Source organism: Ochotona princeps, chromosome 15 (genome assembly GCF_030435755.1).
Source record: "Ochotona princeps isolate mOchPri1 chromosome 15, mOchPri1.hap1, whole genome shotgun sequence".
Lineage (NCBI taxonomy): Eukaryota > Metazoa > Chordata > Mammalia > Lagomorpha > Ochotonidae > Ochotona > Ochotona princeps.
The window spans coordinates 45397967-45424775 of NC_080846.1; the positions used below are offsets into that span (position 1 = coordinate 45397967).

Consider the following 26809-nt stretch of genomic DNA (forward strand, 5'->3'; position numbering starts at 1 on the left):
AGATAATCCTGTACCTGCAAGTGCCAGCCTCACATATGTGTGCCAGTTCATGTTCCAGTTACTCAACTTCCAATCCAGCCTCCTGCTAAGGGGCCTGGGAAAGCGGTGGATGATGGCTCCAGGCCTTGGGTCCCTACACACATCTGGGAGATCCAGATGAGGCTCTTGACTCTCAGCTTTAGACTATCAAAACTGCTTGAACAGGACCCCCGGAGCATGCCCCACATCGGGAACCTGGGATGGGTGGGAGGCTGGGTGGGGCTTCTCCCTTTGTTTCTCCCCTGACCCCAGATACAGGGGGAAAAAATATTAGTGTGGAAACAATAGTCTTACTCACTTTCCTGTAACCCTTGACCCTTTCTACCAATCAACTATGTAACATTATAAAAAAAATAATAATAAATAGACTAGACCTTGTCAAAAAAAAAAGTTTCACCTCACCCCAGTTAGAGTGGTCATTATCTGAAAATCAAACACAGCAAGTGCTGGTAAGGATATGGGGAAGAGGTACCCTAATCCCTTGCTGGTGGAAATGTAAACTAGTATAACCATTATGGAGGACAGTAGGAAATTTCGTAGAAATCTGATAATAAATCTATTATATGACCCAGTCATCCCACTCCTGGGAATTTACCCAAATGAACTAAAATCAGTATATAAGAATTTTTGGTACACTTCTATTTATAGCAGTTCAGTTCATAATAGCGAAGATGTGGAATGAACCTAGAATCAACTGATGACTGGATCAAAAAAATATGGTATATATACACTTTGGAATACTCCTCAGCCACACACACACACACACACAAAATGAAATCTTTTCACCATTATGCCTGGTGAGAAAAGCCAATCCCTAAAATACAAATAGCATGTTTTCCCTAAAATATGACTAATACACAGAACCCAAAAATGCAGTCCAGAGGTGCCAAGTGACAATCTGGGATTTGATCATTGTGTATGGCCTGTATTGGTACACCCAAGGAATAGGTTTTTTCTGTGCTATTATTTTCTTCTTCTTTTTAAAGATTTATTTATTTGTATTACAAAGTCAGATATACAGAGAGGAGGAGAGACAGAGAGGAAGATCTTCCGTCCAATGATTCACTCGCTAAGTGAGCACAACGGCCGGTGCTGTGCCTATCCGAAGCCAGGAACCAGGAATGTCTTCCAGGTCTCCCATGCGGGTGCAGGGTCCCAATGCATTGGGCTGTCCTCGACTGCTTTCCCAGGCCACAAGCAGGGAGCTGGATGGGAAGTGGAGCTGCCGGGATTAGAACCGGCGCCCATATGGGATCCCGGGGCGTTCAAGGCGAGGACTTTTAGCCGCTAGGCCACGCCGCTGGGCCCCTTTGCTATTATTTTCTACCTGCCAGATGTTGATATGTTTACCTAATGGGGTGTTAAACCTATGACTGTGAAATCAAAGTGTACTATTGTAAAAACCAAGCAGGGAGGGAGGAGAGAGGGGAAATAAGGCAGGATAGGGGTGGGTGGGGAATGAGGGTAGGAGAGATAGGGCAGGCGTTATCACTAAGTTTCTAAATCTGTACTATAATATACATGAAATTTGTCCACTTTGTATAAATAAAGAATTGAAAGAAAACAGATATTGGGAAGACAAGCCCTATCTTGAATCTTGGTCAAGCATTTATAGATGTGTGAACAAGTTCATTTAATATTCAAAAAATATTTATTGAGTAGCTAATATATGCCATGCTCCTGCACATTCTAGGAGATTCAGCAATTTTTAAAAAGACATACACACAAGTCCCCAAACTACCATCTCCCTGGAGCCTATATTTCAATTACCAAAAATCCCTGAGCCTCTGGTTCCTATCCCAAGGAATTCTACCTCTCCAGGCTTTCTTGAGCAGCCAACAAGGCAGTGAGTTCGGCCACAAAAGCAGGATGCCCGGCATGCAGGTCAGCTCAGGCAGTGGGAGTTGCTGGGTGCTCATCATTACCAATTAGCAGATCAGAACATCCTTTGGAAAACCACCAGACTTTCAGGTGATGATAAAAACAAAGATTTCAAAAATTGCATGTGAAAGCCTACAAAATAAGTTCATAAAATCCTGCAGCACTATTTTCCACTGACTGAAATTTGTTTTCACAGGCATTATGCTCACGACTGTTGGAAAGGAGCAATTGATATGAAACGCATTCGGAAGTCTAATACCAGAGATCCTTCAATTTCCAAATATTTAGTTGATGCTTATCCCCATTACGCAAATTCCACTTCCTCTCTTGCTCCATTTTCACCCCTTCAGTTCTTCTATCTAAAGTCCCTCCTCACCTCCCCGCCACTCCCATCCCCTTGCCCTAAAAATTGGCAGAGAAAAATCTTCGCCCATGAACTGGACATTTTCCCTCCAAGAACTGGCAGTTTCCATTTCTCGAAGCCAAGTGCTCACAGCAGACACCTGCTTATAGAGTAATGCAGCAGGAGATGCAACTGTAGTCTCTAAAGTTGCTAGACTTCCACAGGCATGCCTCACCCTATTGAGATTTACTTATATGAAAAGCAGAGAGACAGATTTCATCCAATAGTTCACTCCAAAAATGGAAACAATAGGCCAGAAACTCCATCCTGGCCTCTCCCACATTCCTTGGGGCACCTGCTGCTGCGTCCGCAGGGGTCTGGCTGGGAAGTGAACCTTAACTCCAAAATGAGATGCTGGTATCACATGCGGCAGCTAAACCTGCTATGCCAACTCTGGACCCTGAATCTTCCCGCTAATTAACGAAGGGTTGGTGAATGACCAAGACAACCAGCCATTCTTAGCAAGCAAGGGATCCTGAAGTTTCCTTTTCCAACCAAGAAAAGGGGGGGTAACATCTGGGAAACATCTTTGTTGTACAAAATGAAAACATCATGGTGACTAAAAAAATAAAGTCTCTGTGATGAAAGAGAAAAAGCGTAGCTGGACTGCAGAGCCAATTTGAAAATTGTCATTAATCAAGTTCAGTGGACAGCATGATGGCTCAACAAGCTAATCCTCCACCTGCAAGTGCCGGCATCCCATGTGGGTGCTGGTTGGTGTACCAGCTGCTCCACTTCCCACTCAGCTCACTGCTAGTGGCCTGGGAAAGCAACAGAGGATGGCTCAAGTTGTTCTTGGGCCCTGCACCCATGTGGGAGACCCTGAAGAAACTCCTGGTTTTGAATCAACTTAGCTCCAGGTGTTATGGACATCTGGGGAGTGAACCAGCAGATGAAGATTTTCTGTCTCTTATTCTCTATAAATCTGCTTTTCCAATAAAAATAAATCTTAAAAAAAAAAATCAAGTTCAACTCCAACTTCCAAATGGAAGAAAAAGACAAAGAGCAGATTTGCAAGATTCCAAGCTCCAGCGAAGTGAAAAGAAAAAAAAAAAAAAAAGAGGAACGGGGTTGTCGAACCCTAAAGTTCTATGCCAAGTCTAAAAAACATTGACAATCACACTAGCAGCTAGACACTGCTTTGAAAGAATTTGGAGAGCCTGCAGGATTGGCAGACAGCTTGGATGCAGAGTTTGTGATAAAAGATCTGAGACAAACAGGTACTGACTTGTTAGCAATGGAGAAGGCAGTGGGGGAAGAATCGGTGGAGGGTGAAGAGAAGTTGGGTGAGGACGATGTTAAATGAGAGACAGCCAGCCCAAGTGCCACAGATGTGAATGACCCTGCTCTCCCACACCACGCTGGCGAACTGCTGCATTCCTCTGCCTTGTATGCATTTATTCATCACCAAGTCAGTGCCAGAGACCAGCTCCAGCTGAGTCCGGAGCTCGAGAAGTGTGCGTGGATGAGGCGCGAAGAGAGAAAGAAAGCAGAGACGGACCACTAGGATTCCTTGATCATTGTGGACCCCGCAAGAAAGCTGTCCACTTTATTTATACAGAAGCAGTATAAAGTTTTTTCTTAGGGGCATATTGACATAGCTTCAGGGGGACACAATTTACAACTTTTTGGGAAATGATTGAGGAAGGATTCCACATTCCTTGCTTATCTTGGCTTGCCAGTCTTCATCTGCTCTCCTCAGGTCTGGGCTATAACCTAGGCGCCATCTGTGTCAACCAGACCCCTACCTTGAATTACGTATGAGTTAAAAGGACTGGGGCCTTGGTCTGTGGGGATTGGGGTTATTGACATTAGTTGGCCATTAGGTCTGTAAGCTCACACAGTTTGTTAACCAAACAAGCAAAGCAAGGGTAAAAACGGCAGAAAGAATTGCAGTTAGCAATGAGCTAAGTTACTCTAAGTTTCAACTCTACAATGGATGAGTGAGTGTTTCCAAAGATAATTCTACAAATTGTTTCAGTATTAGACAAGGCATTATCCATTCCAATGTTGCAACCAAGAGTTTCTCAGTAGACAACATATCTTATGCAGTAATACACTCCTACTACAATTCTTATTCTACAACTTATCTGTCACTAAATGGGAGAAATACATCAAGAGAGAAAAAACAAAGATCTAAGACAAAAAGTTTTAAACATTACATTCCTCTACAACTGCAGGTTCTACAACTTCATAAGTGATCAAACAATAATCAAGAGTGTATCTTTATGATGTTAGTAAAATCATCCTATATTTCCTCTAGCTAAAAATTTATGAAAACAGCTAAAACAACTACATTTTCTATATTCTAAAGAATTGCAAGGACAGGCTAACCTTTAAGACCACAGTAACTATATTTTTTGCCTTAGCAGGATAGCCTTCAGGGTTACAGTAGCTATATTCTTCATCATAGCAGGATGGCCTTTAGGGTCCCTCTTATCAAGCCATTTCCCAGAAAGCATGCTAAATATCTGGGCCAGATTTTATGGCAATGGGTAAACAGCACAGACTTAATTATACTCCTGTGTGTAGTTAAAGGCCCACTCACCAGGACATCCTCAGTAACATTAACTCTTAAGCTCACGTTGGTTGTAAAAGCCATCTCACAGGGGCAGACAATGCCTCAATAGATTACAAAATTCTTACTGGGGTGGTTGAGTGCCCATGCGAAGGGGGGTGAAAACTGCGTCAAGGTGGTCAGAGATGAATCCACTGAGCCCTGCTAAGCAGCTGGTAGCTCCCCGGGCCCTGCCAGTCAAGGAGCTGTTCTCCTCACACCTTCGTGTTATTCACACCTACTGCACGGACCCCATCAAGTCAGGGGCTGAGTAGGAATGATACTACGGGAAAGACCTGGGCTTTTTAAAATCAGTGCTTTCCCTTAAGCTTAGCAATTTAAACGCAGTGCCCCTCGGATTCATCTATCAACCACACGTGTCCTTCAAATGTATTACATTTTTCCAACACAGATAATGTACAAAGGGCCTGCTCTTGGTGGGCTGATGGACAAAAACTCACTTATACACTCCTCAAAGTAGACATTGTGTTCATCTGGCCCCTTTCTGTTCTGCTCTGGCTTGTTACTGTACTCCCCTCCTCTCCTCCCAGCCTTCTAGAACAAGACGGGGTAGAACTGTCAACAGGTATTGGTAAGACTTTCAAAATCAAAGGTCTTCCAACCTGGTCATCTGCAAGGAAGCTGTGGGCAATGTCCGTGCCAATAGGAAAAACCTGGCCTACCCACACCCAGCTGCTTAACCATGCACACTGTGCAGAAGGAAGAGAGGAGGAGTGGGACATTGTGCGGTTCCACCCCAGAGTTAACAATAACAATGCCTGCCAGAGAGATGGCTCAAAACACTTTGTGCTTATTCCCAAAACAACCTTCTCATCAACCCCGGGAAAATGGGTTTGAAATGGGACTAAACGTTCTACTTCTAGCCAATGTTCTCACACACTCAATGCCTTTCAGAGTCCCCCCAACCCCACCCCACCTCTGCTCCACCTACCTCAAACAGCAGAAAGGGCTATGAAGTGTGCGCTCATGGGGTGCGGAGACACCAGCGTTAGCAGGATTTTGTTTACTAGAAAGCCAGGAGCCACCAGGTCCTTGGCCTTGCCGACTGCACTTGCCTCTTGGTGACGTCAGACGCACTGCACACTGACTACCCAATGACTTCCAGTTTGACCTCTGAGGCTCCACTGGCGTCAGACTCACTGTTTTCGCAGACACATCTCTATTGACATTCCTCACTGCCCCTTTTTTTGTAAACTGAGAAAGAAATAAATAACCAGAGGCCCAGAGAAAGGAAGTCTAGAGGGCAAGCGTCAGCAACTGTGAAGTCAAGTCAGATCAGGTGAGCCTTTTTGTAAGCAAAGATGCGCCACACAGATGTTGGTTATTCCAAGGAAATGCTGGCTAACCTTTCCAAGCACCCAACAAGAACCAGGTGTGCTCGTGTAAACCTCTTCGCTGAAGGAGCGTCGCAGGTGACGCCTACCTGGGCTATTAACCTGACCCACTCAGTGCATCCATGCACACCTATCTGTGAAAAAGCTGTATAATTTCTTGTCAACTTACCAGCAAGTTACAAGTTTTAAGCACTTAGTTGATTCTGTGAAGTCAGAACTACCAGCTGAAATCTTACCCTAAGCAGAACAAACAGGGTTAGAGCGAGTCGTTACAGCTAGTAGTTGTTTACAGCTAGGCACTGGGCTAGAAGAAGCCATCCTTTTTTAAATCACTTAAGGCTCAAGTTGCATGAAGTAGAAACCTCGCTCTCCAGCATAAAGCTAACTGAGGCATAGGCAGGTCAAGCAAATGCCTGGCAGTCCAGTAGCTCATAAACACGTGGGATTAAAACATGGGGCTGACCCCCACAGTCTCCTAGTTTCCTATCATTTCAAGCCTTCTATATAACTCTGAAATTCTGCAAATGTCTAATTTCAAAATGTAAACAGATTAGCTAAATCTTTACCATAATTTCACAAAATTCTAGCATATTTCAAGTCAGGCACTTTAGGTTTCCATTTCCTCTGTTTCTACTCATATTGAATATATAACACACATGTGTGTCAGATACATTACACATAGGTACATATGTATGTATTCACAACTGTATGGGCACACTTCTGCTGGTGTTTTTTTTTTTTTTTTTTTTTTTTTTTTTTGCCATTGGAGTCTCTCACTCATTCTTTCCCAAGTTTTTCCTGTCCCAGCTGATCTTTCTATAGACTGTGATATGAAGCGTAAACGGGTTATTTATCGTGCTCATCGAATGGACTTCGCACTTTCTGCCCTCAGTTTTTCAAACAGCTCTCAAACAACACCAAACTCACTTCTACACTTTGGCGGGCTTGCAGGTTTAGTCTGAGTTTGTGTGGAAACGTCTGTCTTCTTTCTGATTGGAAATGGGCTTTGTCAGGGAATCTAGGACATATCTTTTCATCAGAGCGGACCCTCTAAACCAAATCTTTAAACACACACACACACACACACACACACGCCCCTCCACTCCCAGTGCCTGCCCGGGTTTTCCTAGCAACTGATAGGCAAGAAGAGGCAGAGACGCCGGTTACATTACAGACCTTCTTAAACACCATCAGTCTGCAGGCGGAAACTCGCCTCCCTCCCCGCCAGGTCGGGCGAGGTTGGGGCAGGGAAGACGCGGAGTTCACACACCTGTCCCACCTCCCCTGGTTTCGGATCTGGAACCACTCCAACCTATCCTCCAGGAAGGGTTTGGGGAAGCCCGGCAGAGGCACCACTCGAGTATTCGCCGTCAACCCTGTCCGCCTCCGCCCCGGGTCGCCTTCATCTTCGGGGTCGCCTGCCAGCCGATCCCGCAGCGATGCCGGCCAACCGCAGAAGGCGCGGCACCCACCCACCCGGCTAGGCGGTCGCGCGGACCCAAGCTTAACCCCCGCCCGCCGCACGCCCCATCCTCCTCCCCGCGCTCAGGTTCTCCCCGCCGCTGCGCACGGCGTCCCGGGCTCCCTCCGGGAGATTCAAGCTAACCCGGCTCCCGGGGCAGCCCGATTCCCAGGTTCGCGCCCTCCAGTCCCCTAGGCAGAGATCTCCCCAACTCCTGCTCCCTCACCGGCGCCCTCACCTTTCGGCGACTACTCTTGCAGTCACGTGAATGACGCAGGTGACCGAAGTTTAGGTTGCTCAGCCGACCACTTATCCAGAACGAGCTCCATTGAGGCTAATTGCTAAAGTGCTGGTCTCTAATGTGTGTCTGCTGCGCCTGGGGGATGGGATGGCCATGGGGGAGGGGGAGAAGAGTCCTCACCCGCGGCTTCCAGGGCAGCCCGGCTGGAGTGCCCGCCCCCGTCCCACCCTCCGAGCCCTGGAGGCGCAGCCAGTGGTGCTGCGGCGCCCTTTTCCACCTTCCTGCCCGCGGTCTCCACGATGACTGCAGTGCGCGGAGTCATGGAGGGTCGCCACCTTCTCCTGCTGGAGAATGCGCGGCAGGTGGTGCTGGTGTGCGCCCGCGGCGAGCGCTTTCTGGCCGGGGACGCGCTGCGCAGCCTGGCTGTGCTGGAGGGCGCCAGCCTGGTGGTGGGCAGGTAAGGGGCTGCGCGCACGAGTGCGGGCACGGATCAGCCAGGGCGGGCGCCCTCTTGCCTCTGTGCTTCTAACCAGTGCAGTGGGGAGGGGATGACGGATTGTGTAAAAGATTCCCCTTGCCTGTGACAATCTTTGGCAGACCAGCCTGTGGGACACCTGTTACTGACACACTACTCACGCGCCAAACTAGCTTAGTTTGTCATTTGGTGAGAAAAACCGCTCAAGCTGAACACCCACTTAGCACAGATCTCCAGGCCGCCACTGCTTGTCAAGCATCCTTGTCCAACAACCGGAAAGACTTGGAATCCCTTTCCAGTGCTTCTTGAGGTGTGACGCAGGGACCACCTTTTGGCAGATTGACCTGTGATTATACTTGCTATAATTAATATTGTTTTAAGATCAATTTCTGAGTTCACTCCCCACCTCCAAACTCCTTCTACCCAAATGTTTGATATCAGCCTCTCCAGGGAGGGAGCCCTGAGATCCAAAAAAAATTTTAAGTACCTTCTCCTAATTGTGAACTGGAACATAAGGCATAAAAAACTATGGTTCCAGATGGTGATGGCTTTGAGCCAGGAAAAGTTAGGATTTTGACCAGGAGGAAAAAAAGTAATAAAGTATTCACTTAAACCACTTTGAGATGTCAGCCCCCTGAGATCGTTGCCAGATGGGAACAGCAGAACGAAGTTTGGGAGGGTGACTTGGATGGGAATTTGAAATGACAAGCTGAACCAGTCACTAGCGAATCCCGCTCATCTAAGGTTGTGCCAGGTTGTGTCATGCCAGTCTTGTAGGGATTGTGTGTGTGTGTATTTTCAGTTAAGAAAAGGATGAAAACATTCCCAGTATTGCAGCCTGCACCTTTTTTCTTGCTCTAACGGAATACCTGGACCAGATAGTCCCTTTATAAAGAACAGAATAGCTCAACTCAAGGAACTCGGATGGCCACGATCCCGGCCCTGGCGTCACATGCTGAGCCGGAGGAAGCTAGCTGGGCTCTCACTGCCGCTTCTAAAACCACCAGTGCCACCATGAGGAACTGGCACTCATGACCCCATCTAATGCTAATGGCCTCCTGAAAGACCCCACCTCAATTTGCCACAAACGTGTGAGTTTGGAGACTGAGTTGCCAATGCATGAATGTTCAGGCAGAACATTCAGGCCGAATGTTCAGATCATGAGGGCACTTCAGAAAGTTTGTAGGGGGAAAAAATGTAGCTTAAAGATAAATTTAGGGGCAAGTACTGTGTCATAGTGGGTAAAGTTTCTGCCCGTAGCATGGGCATCCTTTATGGGTGCCAGTTCAAGTCCCAGCTTAAATCAAAAGCAAATAAAACAATATCAACACATTCCTGTTCTTCATTGCCTTTAAATTGTGACATGTTCATTGTAGAGGAAGTGAGAAAATGTAGTTGAACTGCGAAGGAAGGAAAAAGGGGGCCAGTATTGTAACAAAGCAGGTGAAACCAACACCTGCATGCAAGCATCTCATACAGGTACTAGTTCGAGTCCTGCCTGCTCAGCTTCCCCTCTGACTCCCTGCTAAGGTGCCTGGGACAGCAGCAGCAGATGACCCAAGTGCTTGAGCTCTTGCCACCCACATGGGCATTCCAGAAGAAGCTCCTGGGTCCTGGCTTTGGCCTGGATGTTGCAGCCATCTGGGGAGTTAACCACTGGCTAAAAGGTCTCTCCCAATCACCTCTAGATAGCTCTGCCCTTCAAATAAATAAATGAATATCTTAAAAAGAAAAGAGGAAAATCACTAAACCTTACCCAGTGTGAGTGAACTAATTCAAACACTTAAATATTTCTTCTTTCTGATGTTTTCCTATATGAACAATCATCTAAAAATCCTTTAGAAACAGAATGTATATATATTGTTTGGAACTTCTTTTTTTAAAAAAAAAAAGATTTATTTATTTTTATTGCAAAGTGCGATACACAGAGAGGAGGAGAGACAGAGAGGAAAATCCTCCGTTGCTGATTCACTCCCCAAGTGACCACAATGCCTGGAGCTGAGCCGATCTGAAGCCAGGAGTCAGGCACTTCTTCCAGATCTCCCATGTGGGTGCAGGGTCCCAAGGTCTTGGGCCATCCTCCACTGCTTTCCCAGTCCATAAGCAGGGAGCTGGATGGGAAGTGGGGCTGCCAGGATTAGAACTGATGCCCATATGGGACCCTGGCACATTCAAGGCGAGGACTTTAGCTGCTAGGCCACCACACCGGGCCCTTGTACCTTCTTTTTACACTTAGTAATAAATAATAAAAAAAATTTTACCAAAAGACTATTAAATATTTTTGTAATTTGTTTAAAATGTATTTTTGTTGTTGCTTATTTGAAAGGCAGAGACATAGAGAGAAGTTTTTCAGCCACTGGTTTACTCCCCCAGATGCCTACAACAGCCAGGGCTGGGACCAGGTCAAAGTGTAGGAGCTGGGAACTCTGCTTAGGTTTCCAATGTCGGTGAGAGGGACCCAAGTACTTTGCTCCATCTGCTCCTTCACTCATTAGCAGGTAGCTTACAGCTAAGTGGAAGAAGGACTTGAACCCTGCTCTGATAGGGGATGTGGGTTCCCAAGTGGTAGTTTAATGCACTGTGCCACAGCACGTACCTCCTATCTTTGTAATTCTAACTCACAGTTTTGGGGGAGTGTTTTTGGTTGCTTCACTAAGTGTCCGTTATTGTAAACCTTTGTTCAGTGTTGTAGGGACGAATCCACCAATGTCCTCAGCAGTCTTAGATGGTCATGTGGTTGATTAGTGGGGGAAGGGGGAGGATCCAATTCTCTCCAAATTCTCCCATGCAGATCTAGGCTGTTCGCGATTTCTTTCTTAGGTCTGCCCTAAAACACCAACAACCCTTCTGAAAGCAGTGTCAGTCATTAACTCCCCCATGGACTAGCTTGGGCAGATCTTTGGCCCTTTGGCTCCTGGTTAATAACAGTTTCATGCCAAGAGACACCATTCCAATAGAGGAAGCATTTAAAAAATAAGAAGTGCCAGGTGAGAGCCTTCTCTTTGTCCTTTCCCATCCAAAGGTCAATTTTCAGCTCTGGTCAACTTCCTACCACCAGACTCACAGCACAGCAGCCTCACTGGTCAGACTGCGTGAAATCTGTTACAGAGATGAAGAGTGTATCAACCAGGATAATAACGGAAATGTCAAAACCTAGTGTTTGATTCTACCCCTAAGTCAGTTCCTTCATAATATCTTCTTCACCTCTTGTGACGCCTAGTCTCTTCCGGTCTCTGTTCCACAACTTTTGTGTCCTGTTAGGTTACTCAAACGGCTTCAGAATCCATCCTTTCCCCTGCCCCTCACAGCATGTCTCAGCTCTCAGGAGAAATGATTGTCAATTTTGGAAGCACTAGTGTGCAGAATAAAAGTGTGACAAAGAGTGACAACGACCCAAAGTAACAGCACATAAACAAGATCGAAGTCTCTCTCCTTATAGAGACCTAGAGGGAAGATGGCAGGCTGGCAGCTGGCCACCCGCTGTACAAACAGTCCTGGGGACCCTAGCCCTTCCTGTCCTGCCCCACTGTCCTGAGATAAGGTGACTGCTGCATTCCTAGTTATGCTATCTTGTGTTTCAGCCAGTAAGAATAGGAAGAGAAGACAATCCTATTGGCTAGATTTGGTCACATGGCCACACCAGCCAAATGAGACACTGGGAAATGTAGTTTTATTCTGGGTGTTCTTGTGGTTGGCAATCTCTGCTACATATGACTTTGGTTTGAATGTAGCTTGAGCCTGTTTTTCAAAACTCAAGAAGGAAGTACAATAAACATGGACAGAGGTATCCAGAAAGTGGTTTTTTTTTTTTTTAAAGATTTGTTTATTTTTATTGGAAAGGCAGATATACAGAGGAGAGACAGAGAGAAAGATCTTCCATTTACTGATTCACTCCCCAAGTGGCTGCAATGGCTGGAGCTGATCTGAAGCTAGGAGCCAGGATCCTCTTTTGGGTCTCCCACGCAGGTGCAGGTTCCCAAGGCTTTGGGCCATCCTCGATTGCTCTCCCAGGCCACAAGCAGTTACCTGGATGGGAAATGGGACCGCTAGAACGTGAAACGGTGCCCATATGGGATCCCAACACATGCAGGCACGAACTTGAGCCTCTAGGCTATTGTGCCAGACCCCCAGAAAATATTTTTTAATCACTTGTTGGATTTATCACAGCATTTCTGAAACCTTAGTAACTACTTCTTGGTTTTTTCTTCAGTGATGGGCTTATCAAAGCTATTGGTCCTGCTGACACTATCCAAAGACAGTTTTCTGAAGAAACTTTTGAAGAAAGAATTGACTGCTCTGGGAAATGTATACTACCAGGTATTTATCTCCTTCTCCATAAAGTTTTTTTTTTTAAGATTTATGTATTTATTTCAAAGACAGATTTATGGAGAGAAAGAATGAGATATGGGGATTGGGGAGAGAGCGTGGTTGATCTTCCTCATTCCCCAAATGGCCCAATCAGCCAGCGCTGGGCCAGGCTGAAGCCAGGAGCCAGGAGATTTTTCTGGGTCTCCCATGTGGGTGCAAGGGCCCAAGGGCATGGGTTATCCTCTACACCTTTCCTAGGCACATTAGCAGGGAGCTGGATCAGAAATGGAGCAACCAGTGTTCAAATTCAACACCCATTCGCTGCACTACAGAACCAGCCCCGAGCGGTTTCTGTCTTATGGTTCTTGAGGGTCAGAAGACAAAACAAAGGTGAAATATAAAGTGAAAGGGCCTGGTACAATGGCCCGGTGGCTAAATCCTCATCTTGCACATGCTGGGATCCTACATGGGTGTCAGTTTGTGTCCTGACTGCTCCACTTTCCATCCAGCTCCCTGCTTGTGGCCTGGGACAGCAGTAGAGCATGGCCCAAAGCCTTGGGACCTACACCTGTATGGGAGACCTGGAAGAAGCTCATGGTTCCTGGCTTCAATCAGCTTGGCTCCAGCTGTGTGGTCCCTTAGGGAGTAAACCAGCGCGAAGATCTGTCTCTCTGTCTCTCCTTCTCTCTATACATTTGACTTCCCAAAAATAGAATCTTTAAAAAAAGAAGAAATACCATCACATCATGTGAAAAAAGCTAGACTACAATTAAAAATATATAAAAAGAGGGTTGATTTTAGTCCAGTCAAAGCCATTAATTTTAAGCACTTCAGAAAGACCTGCTTAACTAAGTTATACCTGGATAGAGAAAAGTTCCAATTAAATGCTTCATGGTTTCTCTTTGGTTGAAGTGTACTTCTGTCTTGAGCATAGAGTCATCTTTTGGATCCATATTTCTCCTTCTCCAGGTTGGGGGCGGTTTGTGTTTCTCTGTGTTTCTACAGAAGCTGTCCCTTGGTGATACATTCCTTAGTTGTGCTCAACTGATGGATTTGACAACCTGCTGAGTTCCTGACTCCATGAGAATCTTCTGCAACAGCCATGCAGAGCAGCAGTCATGTTTGCCTCTGTTGTGATCCATAACTTCTTGCTCTTGTACCTGCTCCTGCATAGCTGGCCAGCCTCATGCTGTCCTAAGAGCATCACAGCACAGTGTGCTTGTCATAAAAAAGCTTTTGATTTCCTGACTTTAAGAGGACTGTTTTATCGATTACAGGCTTGGTGGATGCGCACACTCATCCTGTATGGGCTGGTGAGAGAGTTCATGAGTTTGCAATGAAGGTAACTGCAGCGGATAATGGCAAAGTGAAAGAGTTAATAGACTGTCAGACTTTGCCACACGCATCTTCCTGTCTTTCTGAGGGATATTTTCACTTGCCTGGGTGTGGAAAACAAGAGACGGCACAGCAAACTTATTTGTAACTGCTCCCCTGGTCTTTATATTGTGCACAGGGCCAACAGTCATTTTAAATAGAGTAGTTCTTGAAAATTTTAACCAAACATCTTTTTAAAATAGAGCTGTTTTTAATATCCCTACCCTCCGTTCCAAACCATCCCCTCTAACAGCCTTTGAAAGGGTTCCAGAAACAATTTGAAAATTACCATTCATTGGGGAGGGGGGGTGAAACTAGGCAAAATATAGCACTAATAACAAAAAGAAAATGTAGTGAATTGTTCGATTTTATTCTAAAAAAATGAGACATTGAGAATCACAAAATATAATTGGTCAGTTATAAAATAGCCACAACCAATTCCTAAATTCCTGGTGGGACCACTTTCACTTTTTTTTTTTTTTTTTTTTAGATAGAAGATATTGTATTCTAGCAGCCAAATTGGATTATTTTGGGGAAAGATAACATTAAGATGCAATATGTCGGTTTTCGTTGCAGCTGCCCTGAGAGCTATCACACCTCCCATCTCTTCCACTCCAATGTCTTCCTGCCCCACCTCTCCCTGACCCCCGCTGTGCTCCCACACCATTTCAGTACCTGGCAAAGTAAGGGCTTCCAGGACTGTGCATGTCCATTCTGGCCTGATGAGGTGGTTCCTCCGCCATATCACCTCTTAGCCATCTTGTAATGCCACCTTTGGGAGTAGCTTCTGTAGAACTGCCCCACCTAAGCGTAAGTGGTATGGTGTGTTCAGTTGGCAGGAGCCACCTACATGGATATTCACCGGGCTGGAGGAGGGATTCACTTCACCGTGGAGCGCACGCGCCAGGCCTCGGAGGAGGAGCTATTCGACTCGTTGCAGCAGCGGCTGCAATGCATGCTGAGGGCCGGCACCACCTTGGTGGAGTGCAAGAGTGGATATGGCCTTACCTTGGAGACAGAGCTCAAGATGCTGCGGGTGATCGAGCGTGCCCGGCGCGAGCTGGACATGGGCATCTCGGCCACCTACTGTGGGGCTCACTCTGTGCCCAAGTAATCTCAGCTGGTGGCGAGGTGGGGGTTGGTCTCAGGGCTCTGGAAAGGAAGTTATGCTCTCCAGAGCTGAGCAGTTTGGGGGCACGCTGGGAACCCAGGGGAAAGGCCTGTGCAAAGCTGTTTGGCTTCTAAGGATCAATCATCTTGCATGAGATTTTAGGAAGAGGCCTATCGGCCTTAGGAGTTGGTTTGTTCTTTAGTAAGATGTTTTAAGCTTTTTAGGTAAGCAAAAAAGAAGGGGCTCCTTGTAGGTCCTTTAAAATAAAGGCAGCAACTAGAGTAATTTCTTTTTTTTTTTTTAAAGATTTATTTTTATTACAAAGCCAGATATACACAGAGGAGGAGAGACAGAGAGGAACATCTTCCGTCCGATGATTCACTCCCCAGGTGAGCCGCAACGGGCGGTGCAGCGCTGATCTGAAGCTGGGAACCAGGAACCTCTTCCGGGTCTCCCACGCGGGTGCAGTGTCCCAATGCATTGGGCCGTCCTCGACTGCTTTCTCAGGCCACAAGCAGGGAGCTGGATGGGAAGTGGAGCTGCCGGGATTAGAACCAGCGCCCATATGGGATCCTGGTGCATTCAAGGCGATGACTTTAGCCGCTAGGCCACGCCGCCGGGCCCCAACTAGAGTAATTTCTAAAACACCTGAGAAATAGAAAACTCCAGAAGATAGATCATACCTTGAAGCCTAGATGAGATTGACAAGGCTCAACAACCAAGCACCGGAATGGTTGCAAATGTTTTGTAGTCTTGCCCTTTATCTAAAAAGTTTCTCCACGTAGCGTTACTGCAGACACCACTCTCCTCTTATGTGTCTGCATCTTGGTTATCCTTGGACTCCTCACCGTCCTAGGATTTCTAGAGGAAATTCATGGTTCCAGAATGAAAAGAGGTAAAAGAAATCCAGGACTTGACAGGGCATTCCAACGTTTTAGTACAGCCTTACGCTTTAATGAGTTGGGCACATGAATGCCATAGGGTTATACACTTTGTTTGAAAGTTTAATCATCTTCATTTCTTCTATAGTTGTTTTCTGAATGTTGAAGTAGAGATGTATTTATTTGACAAGTGATAATTGTATATATTTATACACATGTTGTTTTGAAATATGGACCTGGGTGCCTCAGACACTTAAGAGGAAAATGGAACTAAAAAGTTAAGTTGAGGGGTTTAGCTGCGTTCCACATTAGAGTTTCCTGCTGCATTTTGCTGCATTCCACTTTGGAGTACCAAGGTTCAATACTTGCCTCCAATTTCTGAATTTCTGACTCCTGTCTTCCAAATGGTGACATTTAAGTAATTGGATCCCTTCCACATGTGTGGGGGGCTCTGTTGGAGTTCCTGTCTCCTGGCTCCAGCCCTGGCCTAGCTGAAGCCTTTGAGAGCACTTGGGAGTCAACCAGCAGATGAGATTTATCTGTGGCCCTTTCTCTTTGTCTCTCAAATAAATACATTTTTTGAAAGTTAAATATGTATTTGTATAAAACAACTTGAAATCAATGGATTCTTTTTTTTTTCAGATTTATTTATTTGAGATAGATATAGAGAGAGGAAAAGATAGATACAGAGGAAGTTGTTCCATTTGCTAGTCCACTCCCTAGAGGGTCCCAAAAGCTGGGGTTGAGCCAGGCTGAAGCCAGAAGACAGGAACTTCATCCAGGTTTCCCTCAAGGGTGGAAGGGGCCCAAACACTTGAGTCACTGTCCATTGCCTCCCCACATGCATCAGCAGGAAACTGGACCATAAGCAGATGCAGCCAGGATTTGAATCACTACTCCCATATAGTGTCACAAACGGCAGTTTAACCCAATGCATCATAGTATCAGCTCCAGTAAACTTAACTGTAATTCTGTTTTTATGTGGATGTGTTGAAGTACTCTCATATGCTCTGTGAAATGGCGCAATTGGTCTCATTAACACTACCTCACCTGCTTATCACCATTTATGATGAGAACACTAAAAATCTATTATTTTATTAATTTCCAAAAATACAATAGATTGTTAATAACTATAATCATCATGTTGTTTAGAAATGTGAATTTTTGGTGTTAATGTTTATCATTTTAAATCAGAGGAACTAAAAGCATTAAAATTTATTCTTCAAAAATCAGAGAACAAAGTTATATAGAAAAGCAGTATTGGGTATTTTCAATATCTTTGTTGTACATTTTAGCTTTTATATTTCTTTTAAAAAATATTTATCTATTTGCAAGTTTGAATGGGAGAGATTCCATCTGCTGGTTCACTCCCCAAATAGCCACAACAACCATGGCATGACAGGCAAAGCCAGAAGTCTGGAACTCTGCCTGGGCTCCCACGTGGCTCCAGGGGCCCAAGGATTTGAGTCATCTTCCACTGCTTTCCCAGGCACATCATCAATGTGATTTATAGGACACTGGACAGCCAGGGCTCCAACTGGCACCAATATGGGATGCTGGTGTCATAGGTGGCAGGTTCACTTACTGTGCCACAACACCAGGCCCTCACTTTTATTCATATTTCTGAATTGTTTTAAAATTTTATTTGGGAGGCAGAAAGAGACAGTCAGTAAGATAGCATCCATTTGTGATTCGCTCCCCCAAATGCCTGCAGTGGCCAGGGCTGGATTGGGACCAAAGTTGGGAGCCAGAATCCCATTTGCGTAGGCCATCACCAGTGCCTTCCATGGCCTGCATTGACCAGAGGCAAGAGTCAGGAGCTGTAGCCAGGACTGGAACCCAGGCACTGTGACTGGGATACAAGCATCTTCACTGCTAAAACTCCTTCCCCTGGGGGGCGAGACAGGAAAGCTCAGGTAGACACTTCAGGCAACCTGGTGGAGCTAGGTTATAGCTATTACCCAAGTAAGGTAATCATAGTGGATTATCAGGGAAGCCCTCTGAGAGTCCTTGACAGAGGAAGCCTCACTTTGTTGGCCTGGTGGCCCTGCTGGCAATGCCAAAGGCAACACCATAGTGCTGGACAGAATGAGCTGTTTGAGTTTTTGTAGAGAAGTGTTTGCTTTGTGGGTGTGGCCTGATAGAGTCTTAAGTTGTAGCTTTGATTGTTTCTCTACCTTTCTGAGGTTTGATGTCCTTTACCTGTACCCATATTTCAGGTTTTCCAAGTGCTGAATAACTCTCCATTACCATATATATATTTATGTTTATGATTGTTTGTCCATAGTAATCTCATTTTCTTCCCTCAGAGGCAAGACCGCCACAGAAGCTGCTGCTGACATTGTCAAGAACCACCTCCCCAAACTGAAAGAACTTGGCAGAAATGGGGAGATCCATGTTGACAATATCGATGTGTTCTGTGAGAAGGGTGTCTTTGATCTGGAGTCCACCAGAAGGATTCTTCAAAGTGGAAAAGAGCTTGGGTTGCAAATCAACTTCCATGGGGATGAACTTCACCCAATGAAGGCCGCTGAGGTATGGACAACCTTTGACCTTTCTTTTGTCCATGCCCATCCTTGCACATCCATGCTCTGCGAAATCGAATTCATGTGTTTAAATTAAGGGTAACATTTTGAAAAAATAGTTTGTATGTATGTAAAATGAGCAAAATTATTTGAGCCATGAATGGAGTGGTCCAAATGAGTCTTGAAAAGTCTTGGACATTTCCTGTTTTGTTGGTTATTTCCTTGTAAAATATCATTTGCTGGTGACATTAATGAGAGGAAGTGCTGCTGTAATCCCCTGTACTGAATATGGCATATGGGCCAACAAGGCCACACTGGGATAGTAGACTAGTTTTCCATGAAGCTTCCAGAATCATTCTTGGAGATAATCAAGTACATTATGGTGGAGTGCACCACTAATAGCCACAGGGACAATTGTTATATCCATTTATCTTGGCCAGATTCATTTATTCATACTTTCAACGAACACTGTGTGCTAGACATTAAGAATTTCAGCAGTGAATCAAATTGTCCCTGTCGTTCTGAATCTAAACATCTCTCATCTCAGCCCTGGAGCTAAATAAACAATTACCTTAGGGCATTAACAGGGATACAGGCGCCTCACCTGCCTCCCCACCACGGTATGTCCAACTTGCTCTCTTCGCGCTGTTTCCAAATCTCGGTTTGTGTTTCCGCCCCAGTGAATAACACCGTCATCTCATCTGTCTGTCGTTAAGTGAACATTTTGACTCCTTTCTCTCCCTCACTTACATTTCAGCCAACCACTATGTTTTCCCTGTACTCCTCCTGAGTATCTCAAGATTGACTTCTCCCACCCCCTGCTGGTTCTGACCACCAGACCTGGATTCCTGCCTCAGCTATTCCCTTGCCTCCAACCTTGGCTCCCCTTGAATCCATTCTCTCAGTGCATCTTAATCCTACACTCCTCTTTGCTTAAAACCACACAAATCCTGATAACTGCTCTTAGGACATGTTCTAAGCTCCAACGTGACTTGTCAGACTCCCAGCTCTTGCTTTGCTCTCATTTGGCCCTCCCCACTTTCACTTCCTCCACCCTCTCGACCATGAACTGCGTCAACGCAGGCCGCAATAAACAACTCCCAATGTCCTGTTTCTCTGACCTGAACTCTCACTTTTCTGGCTCATTCTAACTAAGTAAATATTTGTTGACAGTCCATTGCATGAATGAAATCTGGGTGATGAACAAGATGTTTTTGGGTGTAGTGAGTGACTGGCACAGGTCAACACCCAGAGGGAGAGAATCATGTTTGCAAGAATCAGAGTGAGTCCAAGGTCAGAAGGAAACTCCTCACCAGGCTCCCGAGAGCAGCATCCAAAATACTCTGAAACCTGAGCGCGCTTTGCTGAGAAAGGCAGTTCATCTTTGCCTTGGCTGTGAGCTTTGCAGCCTTTCAGGGCCAAAACATCACATCAAATATCAATTCATCTACTTTCCTTCCCTTGGAATACTTAACCCTTTACTGTTCAGCCCTAGGTACTTGTGTAAGTATGATTCTCTGTGTGTGTGTGTGTGTGTGTGTGTGTGTGTCTACTTAGGTAGGGATAAAGGCCATAATATGAACTGGAGAAACAATCTAGCTTATGGCAGTACTTATGCTATCATTACAGCAGTGCGTTTTCTTGGTTTTCTCCTAGTCATCTGTCTGAAATATTCACCCAGAATACAGTCCAGCTCAACTTATATTTCCCAACTGTACATGATTTAACATTTTTAAATATGTCTTATTAACTGATCACTTTGCACTGAGTGCAGAATTTCCAAACGCCATTATGTCTTTGTGTATTTAATGACATGTTTAGTGTACTTTATTGTATTGTTATTTGCTATAATTAGATTTTTAGAACTCTATTACTTCAAGCCTAAATCTTAACCCCAAAACTCATAAAGTTCTGCTTCAGACAATATCTGAAAGCATTTGTGTTTCAGAGTAGCTTTCTTGAAATGCGATAACATTTTATTACTGTGTTTGCTGTGGACAGTAAGATTCAACTTAGTAATACTTTGTTCTGACCATCTCAAGAAAAAGTTAAAAAATATTTAGAGGATAGTATTTACACCATTTGGCTCATTTTTTCATTCTTAGTGATGAAATGAAGCATTGTAATTCATCACATATTCGTCAGTCTCTTTCCCAATGAGGACTTCCTGGGACACTCATTGAATTATGTGAGACAGTTTTTTTCTCACTACATCAATTGAAGTAGCACTCAAACTCATTTTCAAGTGAATGGTCATTATATGCCCTTTTTCCATTTGATGGCTTGTACTGATATAGTTTGGCATGAAATCTTGATAGAGGGCTATTTTAAAAGTTTATTTTGATAGGAGAAACACTTTGTTGATTTGTTGTTGCTGATGGCTAAACCTGTCCCTCTCTGCTGGTTCTGCTTAGCTGGGGGCTGAACTGGGAGCCCAGGCCATCAGCCACCTGGAGGAAGTGAGCGATGAAGGCATCGCTGCCATGGCAACGGCCAGGTGTTCCGCCATCCTTCTGCCCACTACAGCCTACATGCTGAGGTAAGGTGCCTCACCTTGAACTGAAGCAGCCAGGGCAAGTACAAACGCACTATCCAGATGTCTGAACTTGAGTCCCACACACAACCCTTCAAGATATAGAGGAAGAACACTTCACTCATGAGGAAGCCAGCTCTGCCATGATGCTCCTAAGTGGGTTCCCAGAAGAAGGTGCTAAGAACAACCCCTCCCCACCCTTGCCTTGAGTGAAGGCTTCTAGAGGAACGTGATGCTTTCTTTTTTCCTTTTTACCATTCCCACCCAAGCCCAAATTTTCTATTTCCCAATTCAAACTAATAGCATACATTGTTTTTAAAATTAGAAAGTAACGAAATAGGATTGACTTTTAACGATGCTTATGCTCAGTATCCTGGAAGCATTCATTACAGGACCCGTTCCAAATGCTCAAGTCCCTTATATACAGGGCAGAGCAGATGCACATAACCTGTGCAAACCCTCCTGTGTAGTAAAAGCCACCTGCAGATTACTTATAATACTGAATGCAATGTAAACACTGTATCACTGCTTATTACACTGTAGTGCTTAGGGAAAGATGACAAGAAAAAAAATGTCTATACGAGTTCAGTATGGATGTTTTCCCTACCCCCCACCCCCAAAATCTTTCCTACCCAGGATGGGTAGAATTCACAGCTGTAGACCCAGAGGTACTGAGGACCAACTATATTCAGAACAAAGTGATGACAGAAGTACGAGAGATCATCTACCCTGTGGTTTACTGACCAAATGCCTGCAACTGCTCAGGCTGCTTCAGGCCTAAGGCAGGAGTCTGAAACTTAAGTCTGGCAGCAGCAACCCAACACCTTGAGCCATCACCTCCCATTTAGTAGCTGGCCTAGACTTTAGATATGGCCAAACCCTGGGCAGGGTTGGTTCTCTGAGTCCTATTCTGGACTAGGCTTCAAACTTGGATGGTAAAACCCAGAGACCCAGCACACATGCTTGCAACTACTCCCCTGCCAGCACTGCTATGAGACTGCAGCTTTCACTGGGATAGTTTCTAGCCACTCAAATGCTGCCTCCCTCTGCCCTTCCCTTCCTGGTCCCTTCTCCCTCATGGCACCTGACAGAGAGAGCTTGGCACTGCCAGGAGAGCTGCCTGTGAGTGGACAGATAGGTCCCTGAATCCCCTCTCAGAACAGATACTTTAAAAAGCTTGCTATTATAAATTCTTTCTTTGCCCCTTTGCAATAACAAATCATCTACCACCTGGAACTCTTAGGACCTAAAAGCCATTTCTCTCTCTTTAAAAATTATTTATTTATTCAGAAGAGAGAGGGAGAGTTGCTAGATAGATGATAGATTGATTGCTCAGTCAGCAGAGACAGAGACAGAACTTCCATGCCCTGACTCACTGCTCCAGATATTTGTAACAGTTGGGGCTGGGTCAGGCCAAAGCCAGGAACCTAGAGCTCAATCCACGTCTCTCCTGTGGGTGGCAGTGACTCGAGCACTTGAGCCATCACCTGCTGGCTCACAAGGTGTACATTAGCAGGCAACTGGAGCCAGGAGCTGGGATTTCAACCCAGGATTTCTAATATTGGATGCAGGTAGCCCACAAGGCATCTTCATCTCTTTGCCAAGGGGAACCATTCAAGGAAACAACCGACTGACTCTTGTTCCCAATCCAGTGGGCACCTTAGTTTAACCTACATCCCTGCCTCCTGTTATAAACATAGTTTGTTTCTTCTGCAGATAAATGACAACTGATAACCCCAGATCACATCTTCTTTTTGTAAATTTCCACTTTGCTGACTGTGGAAGCCTGGCCTCCCTGTCCCATTCCCCATCTTGACACTTTTTTTGGCCTGCCTGTTGGTTTTTTGTTTTTGTTTTTGTTGTTGTTTTAGTTTTATCGTACAATTCTGTATAGTCTTGGATTCCCCTCCCTCCATTTCCCACCCCTCTGACTGATTTTTCCCATATTTTCACAACAGTACATTCTTCTATAAGGTATTACAATTCCATCAGTATGCCATTTAAGTGTGCCCTGACATTGCTGGTACAGACAATGTCAGACAGTCCATCATCCCATTGTATATATATGTCCAACACTTTCACTGGGAGTCCATCTTTTGTTTGGGCCAAGAATTCTAGTATTCTATCTCACTCCAGCACATAAGCCTGAGTTTGTTTCTTCTAGAATGTGAAGGGTTTAGACATTTCAAGTTCTCCTTCCTTATCAGCTTGGATTCTGCAGAAGCCCCACCTGCAGGAGCAGCCATGTCTTCTTTCCCTTAGGTTGAAGCAGCCTCGAGCCAGGAAGATGTTAGATGAAGGCGTGATCGTGGCTCTGGGGAGTGACTTCAACCCAAACGCCTACTGTTTATCAATGGTAATGACTTTTTCAAGTGCATTTCTGAGCAGATTGCCTATCAAGCATATAGGTCACTTAAAACTATTTCATTAGCTATTAAAAATATAAGGATCTAAAATTATCTTTGTGTAAGACAAGATATTATAAGTATTGGATATTTGGATTTTCTTCCCATAACACATGAATATCTCCAGGCACACAAGAGAACAGCTTTCATTTGCCTTATTTTTAGATTCAACCTTCAGCAATGTGATTTTTCAATAACCCATAATCCTTCTCCAGAGGATAATGTAAACAAAGAGATTTTAATAAGCATGGGTAGGTGGAAATAAGGTTTTTTCTTACACCATGGGTCTTGAAAAATTTCATCTCAACATTAAATATACAATCACGGCATAAATTTTTTCCAAAGGCGAGAGCCTTTGAATAGATTTTTTTTCCCTTAGTACTGTACCCAATCCACATGTGTGCTTACCCACCTATCTGTTGTGCTATGTTGAGAAACACCTTGAGTGACAGTTACCATTCTGTTGCTGTTCTCCCAATGTTGCTGTTAGCCAATAGTTATGCACCTGGCCTGTGTAAACATGAGGATGTCCATGCCTGAAGCCTTGGCAGCTGCCACCATCAATGCAGCCTTTGCCCTGGGAAAATCTCACACACATGGGTCTTTGGAAGTTGGCAAGCAAGGAGATCTCATCATCATCAATTCATCCAGGTGAGTGTTCCCCAGGCTTAGCTGTTTTGTGATGTCACGTGTTGGCACAGTGAAAGTCTATTTCCCACTAGTTATGAGGATAAGGTTCCATCTAGACTCAGACACTACACAGTCTCCTATATCTTTATCCCTTCCAACCTCCAGGTCCCAAACTACAAGTTTTTAGGTCTCCTCATTGGTCTAATGTGTTATTGGCTTCCTGCTCTGTTTACCTAGACTTTGGACTTGAGCCCTTGGCTTTTGACTTTGTTTGTTCTAGCTCCACAGTGTCTCCCTGGAGCTCATTCATTCGTTTTCTGATTTTTGATACCAACTAGATCCCAAAAGCCTAACTCAATTGTCTGGATTCATTCATAGTTTGTGGTCTCTTGGATCTCTATGTGTCTTATTATCCTAAATCTCTGAGTATAAATTGTATGACTTCTTGTATTGCGACTTTGTACATCACGTTTGCCAATAGTACTGCTATTAACTCGACCCCAATGGTCAGAAACCAAACTCCTCTATGAAAAACAATACTGACATTATCTTTCATATGTCCCTTAACGAGGCAAATATTTTAAGATCAAATACTTAAAAATCTTATTACACAAAATTTGACTTATCATTGACTAATATATATATATAATATATATTACTTATATATGTAAAAGCTTAAATACCAATGATCTGCTATAAATCAGTTTTTGAGAATGTGCTTTTAAGTTATGTACCGTCCAAACCACAGACTAAGTATCTGTCTTAACACAGATACTCAGACTACCCGGGGGTGGCCTACTTACCTGTGTGTATATGCCAGTTCCTCTCTTACATGCCTAAGTGATGACCTGGGTTGGTATACATTGAAATGATGTTTGATTTCTTTCTAGATGGGAGCATTTGATTTACCAGTTTGGAGGTCACCATGAATTAATTGAATATGTCATAATTAAAGGAAAAGTCATCTACAAAAAATGATAGATTTGCAAGAAAAAGATTTTTCCACTGAATAAAAGAAGCCAATAAATAGAATACAGCAGTAGTTTACCAGAACTGTGTCACTTAAACCTAAATATACTCCAGTGTTCTGTTAATTTACCTGAGAAACTCGGAGTTCATTCATTTTATTAACATGTGCACCAAGAGTTATGAACAGATACATGTGTTGTGAGGATAATCTCAAGGCATTTATAGGAACCCAGCAAGACTGGTTGTAGACAGTCTGAAAATTAACAGAAGGGGCTATTACAAAAGATGTCAGTTAAAAAAATTGTTATCAGGTTTTTGATTCTCAACATTAAATGTGTATTAAAAATTTATAGTTCTCAATAAATATTTGCTGTCACAATTTCTGTTGTTGCCTTGTGACCTTGGGAGATCAGCAGTATTGTCCATTGAGTTTCTAGAACAGAGGTGAATGATTGCAAAGTCATTTCAAGAATGTAAGATTATTTTTATGAATAGATGTTTCTAAACCCAAGTGAGCTTATTTGAAATTCTTTATTAAAAGTGTTTATTAAAGTGTTAATAATTCTTTATCAAAGTGTTATAATCACCTTTAAAATCACAAGTCCATTATCCAATTTCATCCTCTGTGTTAAGAAGTGGTTTCACAAGTAACCATCAGTTGGTCAAATCATTACAAAGTTCAGCCTGCTAGAGCCTGAATTAATGAGGCCAGACTGCACCTGAACAGACCCCCCCACACACAAGATCTCAGAGGTTCTCTGTTCTGGTAGAGTGGTGTTTCCTTTACTTTGTATTAGGGTTGAGTTCTCTGTGATCTGGCTCCTGGTTCTGTTGCAGCCTTTCTATTGTAGTTCCACATGCTACTATTGCTTATTTAATCCTCCAGCCCATTGCTTAGACTATCAACAATAGGGGCAAGGACTGAGGACATCTTAGTCATCATTTATTTAATGACAAACTGAGCAAACATGCAAGTGGTTTTCTGACACGAATGGTTTTTGACCCTGAAATCTAGAGTCCAGTTGGCCTTTTTCTCCATTCTCTGAAACCCATCATGCGGAGTTCAGCTTTCTGGAGGCCTCCATGGTGATCCAACAGCTGTCCTGTTTTAGGACATATCCTTCATACAGTAATTGCTAGCTGACGTTCAATAGTAAAATAGTCAGTCCAGTGACCAGACCTGGAAATGGGATATATGCTGAAAGTAGTATGAAAAATATCCTTAAATTTTTTTTTCAGATTCTCTGGGATTTTATATATGTGGTAGATGGTTAGACAATGGTCCATGAATCACACCAAGTCACACGTCCATGCCCTTGTGTATCCTCTGCCCAAGTGACTATGGGCTTGGAGTGTGGCTTGCCTTGGCCAACAGGACATGAGCAGAGATGACATGGTAGAGGTTGGGGAGCCCTGAGGCCATGGGGTTCACCCTCCCTGCCTCCCTGCCTGGCATGCAACATCATGAGACGGAGCCCAGGCAAGCCTGCTAGGTGAGGGCATCTGATCCTTCCATTTCTCCTGCTGCTACTCAGTGGAAAATAGAAAAAAAAATGTATACTGAGCTAATCACATTTTAAAGTTATTTCTAACTGATCACAGGGTTGGTTTAACTGAGTTTAAAATAGTGGTTCCCTAAAGAAGTATTAAACTTTTTTTA

At 44.3% G+C, this 26809-nt stretch overlaps 2 protein-coding genes across 4 annotated transcripts in view; one reads left to right on the plus strand and one right to left on the minus strand.

Annotated features, from left to right (window-relative positions):
• CCDC38 (coiled-coil domain containing 38) overlaps nt 1–7681 on the minus strand; it is a 63384-nt gene extending 55703 nt beyond the window's left edge. Inside the window, exons 1-2 of one of the 3 annotated variants that reach the window (XM_058673059.1) lie at nt 7506–7681; nt 6405–6472 (exon numbers count right to left, since the gene is read on the minus strand). The gene's annotated coding sequence lies outside the window, so the exon portion shown is untranslated. The remainder of the gene's footprint in view (nt 1–6404; nt 6473–7505) is intronic. The other 2 variants (XM_058673058.1, XM_058673060.1) reach the window with 2 other exon arrangements.
• Nucleotides 7682–8237: 556 nt separating this feature from the next.
• Nucleotides 8238–25413, plus strand: AMDHD1 (amidohydrolase domain containing 1). Its single transcript, XM_004583116.3, has 9 exons — nt 8238–8395; nt 12624–12730; nt 13999–14063; nt 14928–15205; nt 18397–18622; nt 21027–21151; nt 23408–23501; nt 24041–24201; nt 25071–25413. Exons 1-9 carry the CDS (start codon nt 8238–8240, stop codon nt 25156–25158), a joined length of 1302 nt encoding a protein of 433 aa, XP_004583173.2. The 3' UTR covers nt 25159–25413.
• Nucleotides 25414–26809: the final 1396 nt, after the last annotated feature.

Coding starts and splice junctions, on each gene's coding strand:
- AMDHD1 (XM_004583116.3), top strand. CDS start 8,238: ATGACTGCAGTGCGCGGAGTCATGGAGGGTCGCCACCTTCTCCTGCTG. Junction 8,396..12,623: donor GCCAGCCTGGTGGTGGGCAG/GTAAGGGGCTGC, acceptor TTTTTTCTTCAG/TGATGGGCTTATCAAAGCTA. Junction 23,502..24,040: donor ACGCCTACTGTTTATCAATG/GTAATGACTTTT, acceptor TGTTGCTGTTAG/CCAATAGTTATGCACCTGGC.